The sequence below is a fragment of the Priapulus caudatus genome, unplaced genomic scaffold (genome assembly GCF_000485595.1).
Source record: "Priapulus caudatus unplaced genomic scaffold, Priapulus_caudatus-5.0.1 Scaffold102, whole genome shotgun sequence".
In the NCBI taxonomy this organism is placed as follows: domain Eukaryota; kingdom Metazoa; phylum Priapulida; class Priapulimorpha; order Priapulimorphida; family Priapulidae; genus Priapulus; species Priapulus caudatus.
The window spans coordinates 328,646-337,067 of NW_014577163.1; the positions used below are offsets into that span (position 1 = coordinate 328,646).

The 8,422-nt window shown below is 41.8% G+C and overlaps 1 protein-coding gene across 2 annotated transcripts; it reads right to left on the reverse strand.

The window, feature by feature from the left end:
* Nucleotides 1–3,546: 3,546 nt before the first annotated feature.
* On the reverse strand, nucleotides 3,547–7,940 carry LOC106805157 (membrane progestin receptor gamma-B-like). Of its 2 annotated transcripts, none has more exons than XM_014806653.1 (3): nucleotides 7,833–7,940; nucleotides 6,647–6,820; nucleotides 3,547–6,426 (listed from the first exon to the last, which is right to left on the reverse strand). In XM_014806653.1, exons 2-3 carry the CDS (start codon nucleotides 6,720–6,722, stop codon nucleotides 5,531–5,533), a joined length of 972 nt encoding a protein of 323 aa, XP_014662139.1. In that variant the 5' UTR covers nucleotides 6,723–6,820; nucleotides 7,833–7,940; the 3' UTR covers nucleotides 3,547–5,530. The 2 variants fall into 2 exon arrangements, with proteins under 2 accessions (XP_014662139.1, XP_014662140.1); XM_014806654.1 differs by lacking the exon at nucleotides 7,833–7,940 and adding an exon at nucleotides 7,434–7,680.
* Between the last annotated feature and the right edge of the window lie 482 nt (nucleotides 7,941–8,422).

The following is an 8,422-nucleotide window of genomic DNA, read 5'->3' on the forward strand; positions in this document are numbered from 1 at the left end:
TATATAATGTTGCGCGTTTCATCAACAAGGGCCCGAACGAAAAATAGCCATTACATTGACACCTATTCCTTACTGGCAGGAATACCATGGCGTGCCCATTTTTTAGCTCATCTGACACGGTCACATACAGCTTTTAGAGTGGCATGGGCTTCCGTCCGTCCATCCGACGTCAAACAATATGGGGACAAATCTAAATGGCTGGACGTAAATCTAAAAAGACATTTGCATGTCGAATCAGGGGGTCAACCGTGAGAAAGAGGGGAACAAGGAGGCATATGAGGAAATTTGGAATTGTGGCACAAATGAAGTGGCTTCAACTATTCTTGTTATTAGCTCATATGCTCTGGGTATAACCCTAACCCTAACAAGGCAACGGAGGCTCTGCCGCAGAAGGCAACGTAAAGTCGACTGTTATAGAGCCAAGGACGACTCAAGGTGTATAGTCTGTCAGACTGTCACCCTAAGTAAACGTAAGGTTCCATGTCGAACTGCGTACGATCGGGGACAGAGCCGATTTACTAATTAATTATTAATTAATTATTAATTACGTTTTGAGGCATGGAAGGTTCAGTAAAGTGCGCAAGACCATGCCTGAATTCGCATGACACGCATATAAATCGGGACTCACCTTAAGGAAATGAGTCGGGTTGCTAATTAGACGCACCGGTTAATCGCTAATAAACCATGGTCCCAGTAATATTCTCCCAAGTATTTCTATACAACGTAGCTGGATTCTAATCTGTTGCAATGGTTTTAAAATATTTACGACGTATAGCCTACATATTGATTAACTGTAAGTGAAAACGGTAGCTTGAATTAAATTGGCCAGACAAAATAACGTGATGTATACAATGATTTACGGCTCATACATCACAAATTGTCATGAACGAGCTCGTCTGAAAACATCAAATAGCAACACTACTGTTAAAATCTCACCGTAACATATTTATTATCAAAATAAAGACTATACAGCACCCAGTGATGATTTACAAACTTTGCCAGCAATATTTCACACATAGTTGGCATGTAGCTAGCTATTTATACGATTCTACGCTATACGTACATAGTGTATAATACAGCTTTGAATACATTATAATTCGATGTATTGTGTAATAGCTTGCGAACTGTGTGGTGAGAATGTTAGGGAGCATTCTCATGGTCGGAACTAATTCAGAAACTTCATGATTCCCTAAATGTTAATTACAATACACAAATCCATGGATCATTATATGAATTGTCAAACAGATGATCAGAGCTGCTGTCAAACTAGTATTATATAGCCAAAATAACGTTTTTGTAATTACAAATATATAGCTACAACATTGCCGAGTAGAATATATATAATAGCTGCTACATCACTACATAATATATATATATATACAGGCCCGTAGCCAGGGGGGGTTCGGGGGGTTCGAACGAACCCCCCCCCCCTCGAGACTCCCTCCCTCAAGCAAAAAATCTTTTTTTTGAAAATTTGCAAAAATTTCACCTCAGGTCGCTCCATTTTAGTGTAATAATTGCAAAATCTCCATCGTGCGGGAGGGTGAACAGTGAACACCCCCCTCCCACACCCTCCTCCCCCAGCTCGGTCGCTTGGCTCCCTCGCCTGGTCGCTTCGCGCCCGAGGAGCAGGGGCGTGTACAGGGGGGTCCAGGGAGTCCGGACCCCCCTTGCTCGCGCAGAAAACGCATCTGAGGGGGTGTAATTTAAAAAAATTTTAAAGACCCCCCCTTCGCGTGCTCGCAACTATGGGTTACGGTTAGACCCCTGGTACAAATCCTGTATACGCCCCTGCGAGCAAATTGCAACATGAAAACGCACCCGCCCACACTCAGAAAGCTGGCTACGGGCCTGTATATATATATATATATATATATATAATTACCTTGCTACAAGGTAAACATCTCTTTAGAAACATAGATAGCTTAGCACCAGTACTAGCAATCGCGCACTTGGAACATAATTCGACATATTACATCACTATATTACATCACTATCCCATAAATCAGCTCATTTGGCGTTGCTGCCAATTATCAATTTTTGCAAAAATATCTGAAATTAAAATTCCTGATCTCTGACTTAGACTTATTGATCCATTCAAGCACATGTTACAAACAGCTACAATATACAATCACAATGTTATACTAAGTGCTATTGAATATATACCACAAGTTCAAACTGAATGTAGTGCCATTTCATATGAAGCTCCTATCAAGTAAATTGCTTATAAAAGTATATGCTGATGTATATATAAAGAAATGCTTGCACATTTACTCTGTGAAATATTATCTTGCGAAATGTTATCAAAGAGATTGACACTATTTTCATTACTGAAGTTTTAGGCATTTATAATTAAATGACGCTGTGAGTCTACAGGCTCTGTAGACGCAAAAACTTTCATGCGTGGATACCTTTGTAATGGAATGTATCACATTCTACCACATAAAACCTTACACAGCAAAAAAACCTAATAAATCTGTTAAACCTGATAAATCTGTTTCACAGGAGATATGGAAGGGCCAATGGGACTTTTCTAACATTAAACAAGAGCCGCAGAGCGTCTGGACTCATCTGAGGTCTGTTGCTACGGTTATAAACGTAACATTCAAGTCGTGCGTAGTGACACCTTTGTTAGGCGCAGATATGCAGATACGCAGTTGCGTACACATCATTTCAGCAACCTTCTGCATTCTGCATACCTCCGAACAAATCCCATTGGTTAATACAAATCGCGTGCCTGAAACTCCTGTTTTATGGTGCATTGTGACCCTAACCCTAACCCTATTAAAAAAAAAAAAAATTAATTGTAAAAAAAAATTGTTGTTATTAAATTGTTGTCAATAAATCATGTAAATATTTACGTTAATTGGAAAAAATAGTTAAATGGATAAAGATAGAAAAATACAGAAAACAGGTAAATAATAAAAAATCAGATGGGATTCGATCCAATGACCTTTGAGCCGAGACGCCTGTGCTGTAGGCGTTCGGCTATCCAGGCTTATTGGGTTTCTAGAATATGGATGTGCCATGAATATGACAACACTGATGTCATTGAGGCAGTTCAGGAATCCATGTTTAACCCTCCTCTTGAGGGTCAAAAGGTTATCAGATACTTACTCTTCGCACGTCAGTGGAAAGCACATTTCATGGTCCTTTCAATAAAGTGATAATAATGATAGGTCAGCGCTGAAACAAAAAAGTTTTTCACTCTGTCCATTAGGCAGATGTCCTCAGAAAATGTCTGATATCTGACCTTTCCCCCACTGCCCTTTGACCTGTGACCTCCAATTTCGCACTGGTGATGGGTTTCCTGCCCATCACACTCTACACCGAATATTAAGAGCATAGGTCGAGCGGTTAAGATTTGTGCCGTAATTCTGTATTTCCTCCTATACCTTAAGTTAAGGGGGAAATATTCCCCCTCCGTTTACACATCTTGACCTTTGACCCTTGACCCCCAAATTTGTCATCCTGAGTAATTTTCACGATCCCCCGCCCCCGATGTCCCGAATATCGTGACTGTACGTCGAGCGGTTTAGATTTGTGTCCAACTGTTGACGGACGGACGCACAGACGATCATGCGATTCTACAAGCTGCATCTGACTACGTCTGATGAGCTCAAAATACACGTACACTTTCTATACACATACAAATACTAATTACGTCCTATATAGCTCACAAACATGCAAAAATCATACTGTATTTAAAATAGACATTCGATTGGCTGATTCTTTTTCAAAAATACATCTTTGCTACTAAGCTCAAGGCACAAAAATATGAAGCTCCATGAAGCTATCTATATATGGTCGCTCTATAAAGTATATTTTCCCATGATAAGTCGCATACCAAGTTTAGTGATGTTTGTCAGCCATGCTACGATGGCTAATGGCTGCATCATCTTGATATCCTCCTGCATGCTAATTCATAATATTACGAAATATTAAAAAATAACATGATTTTGTCTCAGATAGCTGCACTTACTATTACCTGCGCTAATCTACACATCAAATCTTTAAATGATTTTTAAATTAAATGTAAAAATAAAGCATCGCATAAATATAATTTACAAGTTCATGAGAACATTTTCAGCAAAGTAACAACTATAGCCTACATATATACTGGTTTTGCTACATACTGTAGATATTTGATATTTAATTGTCTGGGGGCAGAGAAGAGAAAAATATTGGGAGCATTTTACAATTGAAATAGTTTACATACTAGCACAATAAATTGAGCATATTACGAAGATTTAACAATAAACAGGAAGTAAATAATTTACAATAGGAACATTACCATGTACATTATCACCATGAACCCACGTAGTTAGGTTCATACCATAACTATGATCTATACCATCAAGTATGCTATATACCATTCGTCACATAGGTATATACCATCATGTATCAATCCAACAATAAAATGTTTATCTTCTATATTTTTTGGAAAAGGTTGCTCAGCAAAGGTTTGTAAAATTTTACCATGGTTTGGATTAGACACCAGATGAAATATGATACTGTCATCAGACTGCATACCAGTGGCAGATCTTGAATGGAGTTGGGGGGTTGCACCCCCCCCCCCCGTTCAGCCACTGACTAATGTTATGATACTAGTAAAATGGGGCCAAAAATAAAAAAGTCAGTCTGCAGGCTGATAGAAACTGGGGATTTTCCCTGGGACCGCACAGCTGCCTGAATTTTCCAGGTGGGAGGGGGCGTGCCCCCGGACCACCCTAGCACCGCGTGCCTTCGGCATGCCTTCACTCAATTATCAACCCCCCCCCCTAGATCCGCCCATGCACACCATTGTGGTATTTTTTGAAGATTCACAAAGCCTTAGAGTAAGTATCCATGTAAGAGAGTAGTTCACACGCTTAATGAATACTTGATAAAAAACCAAGTACATAGATTCCTAATTTAAACATATATGCAGGAGCAACTGATTATTAATTCTCTCCTGTCTTGATTATCACCGGTCAATTAATTTAATGAAGGGGGGCCTATATAGTTTACTGACCTACACAATAAAGTGTTTAACTAACACTACTGCAACATGCTACATTGACTACCAGGCATGAAGCCTGATGTCAACCATTCACAACTACAACCTTCATCACTATCAAAAGTTATTAAAAACCAAGTTCTCCTCTAAGAGCTGTGCGCTGCAACTCAGGCTCAGTTAAATTGACTACACTCACTTTGCTAGCTACTGACATCACTCTTATAATCACAGGTTTTTTTCACTGGGTGGAGGTTTTAGCATTCGACCATGACTGAAGGTCATTTCATCTAAAGTGGTGGTGAATCGGCTCACCTAGTTGCGATGGGAAAAAACTATGAACATTTATCTGGTTGGAGATGGAGTGCCAATAATAATAATACGTTATGAAAACATACAAAAACTCCAATGACGACTTAATTGCCTCAACTGTGCAAGATCTATTCGGAGCAAAGCGCTGAGCATATAAGCAACGAGATTTGAACCACATGAACTATTGATGCAAACGTGCGCCGCACTACTGAAACACCAACTTCAATCGTCATGGCCATGATCGCTCCTGTAGAGATACACGATGAACGTGAAGACGATGACAAGATTCATTACGGTGAGCAGACAGAGGGCGCCGATGCTCCATGTGAACGGGAGTACATCGCCAGCATCCAGAACATCATCCTTGCGTTGCTTCATGTCGATGAGCAGCGCGTTGATCTGCTCGTTTGTTGCCATGACGCTCGACATGTGAAACAACATGTGGGAATGTCCGATGAAGTCAAACTTACCCGGCATAAAGCGCTCGGGGATGTGTGTCGCGTACAAGAAGCATGTTACGAATGCCAACACAAACTGCTTGCGGAACACCCAGTGCGAATTGGCATAAGGATCCTCGGCAGCGTACAGTGATAGACGGTACATGACAGGCGCACTCACCCAGAAGTACATGACGCAGAACGCGGCAATCTTGAGAGTCTTCGAGTACTTGAAATGCTCTAAGAGCAGGCGTGACAGGCAGGTAACGACTGTGCACAGCAGGCATACCGCAAAGCAGCTGTACAAGTAGAGCGTGGCATAGGTGGTACCAAGCAGCATAGCCGGCATCGCGTAGGCACGGTACGCGATTGCAACACCGAACGCGTAGAAGCTGAGGCCGGCGTAGTCGAAAAAGAAGCAAATGTGACGCGTTCGGTGCGACATGCTGCATAAGAGATGCGCAAACGAGCTGCTGAATGGGTATGCACATGACGCGATCATGAAGGCAAACAGCGGCCACGAGTACCGGTCGTTGATGAAGTCGTGCGTGTCAAGCAGGAAGATAAGATGCCAGAAAAAGTACCAGGCAGGAACGAAGTGTGTCCAGAAGTTCAGCGTCTCATTGTGAACATCAAATATGCTGCGCAGGCAGTCGGTCAGTGAGAATCGATAGCGGTAACCTGAATGATGGACAAGCACATATGTCAGCAGCTTTTCGGTGACTGGGCGTTAGCTAAATAGCACCAGATGACGTTAGTACAGTAGCACACTCTTGTTTATAACTTGAGAAAACGTCAAAAGATACACGAAATCTTAGTAATAAAGAAAGATATGAAAAAACAAGAAATCATTAAGAAACATACAAACATGTGAAATAGACTTCTAAAGTGCTTGACGTACCTGACAATATGAACTTCTCCTGGTAGTGTGGCGGTACCTGGTGGCAATACAGGACCTTCCCATTATTGTTCAACATGATGACGGTAAGGGGAGTAAATCCATACAGACCAGAGATGAGTGTTGCCACCTCTTCTCAAACTTTCTTCGTTGTCAAGGTTTATGGATTTCTATCGCCTGAATAATAGCAAATAAGAACACACAATACAAACGTGTACAAGTTTTTTACAAGCCTTGAAATGCCACAGTTCAGTAGATTTGCATGACAAAAACTTAACAATAGATGCATACCGATTCTAAAATTAGCCACGATCTTATCACTTGTGTACGAAATTTACTAGTTCATTCAATGTACATAACTTCAGGCGTAAAACAAATGTTCTACTTTCGAGGGTTTGTAGTTCGTGGTCTTAATGGGGGCTTATGTCGGGCTTGCGGGCCGACTCGACTGGAAGCAACTGGCTGCAATTCACTGCGACTGCAGTGCTTAGGTCGGTCGACTGCGACGCGACTGCCTGCGACTGGCCGCCACTAGTTGCTCGGAATAGAACAGTGGGCAACTGGACGCAACTAGTCGCTGCCGATCGCTTCCAGTTGCTCGAAATCCAGTTGCTTCCAGTCGAGTCGGCTCGCAAGCCTCGCATAAGCCCCCCTTTAGTGTTAGTGAAATTGTCACTGCCTTGTTACACGACTATAAAGTAGCACGACTGTGGTTTTATTGGTCTAACAGTGACACTTTCAAAGACAGCGACTCACCAGTTAAATATACTAGTCTGCCTAATAAATATACCTAGTCAACAGATCAGTGATTATCGGCACAGACACATATGATACAGAGTATGCTACACTTCATTGCGCATACTAGAAAAAAAAATTCAGATTTTGTCAGTTTTCCGTGCCTACATAATCATGTGTCATGATATCAATACAGATATTCATACCGAGGCGAACTAGTAAAAGGTGTGGCTGGTGATTTTTAATACCGACTCAGTGGCTGCCATTAATTTGACGGTCGACTGCTTTCTGAGTTTCTCCTAACACTAACACTAACACTAACAGTAACACTAACAGTAACAACTCAGCATCGTTACTAAGAGTAAGACGGCCATAACTCATCTTTAAAAAGATTATTCATAAGCTATATTACATAGGGCAACCTAATAACCCTAAATGCGATGTGTAAACTTACCTGAAAGTGAAAGTGACACCCAAAGTAAAGTAAACGGACAAGACCACGCCTTCGACATAACTAGTGTAGCGTGAAGTAAATAGGATTGGCATTGCCATTTGCCAAGAGCTCGACACGAGCGTTAGCACGAGTACCATAGATGTGCATTGATTAAAATACTCTACGCTGAGAACGGAGTAAAACGACGGACGTCCCAATCAATCCTATCGAACCGAGGTTATCTCGCAAAATCTCGTGGCGCTAGCTGTACCAAAAACTAGACGTATTCCTGAGGCGTGTTCAGGAGAGCGAGCGCTCGATGCGAACGCGCGATGAACGAACGCAGCGCCTCCTGAACGATACACGAGCGCTCGCTGTGTGCTCGCTGTCCGCTCGCCTTGATCAAAGATGGCGGCCCCCATGGAGGGACATGCGTCTAAACAGAGGAATTGCTCCGACCTGTGATTGGAGGATAAAAATAGACCCCGCCTACTCTCGCCGCATACGCTATGCTATGACGGGTAGGAACGTGTACTAACGATCATATGGAGCGAACGATTTGAGTTATATTTCTATAAATTCTAGCTATTATAGACACATGTCTTAGCCTT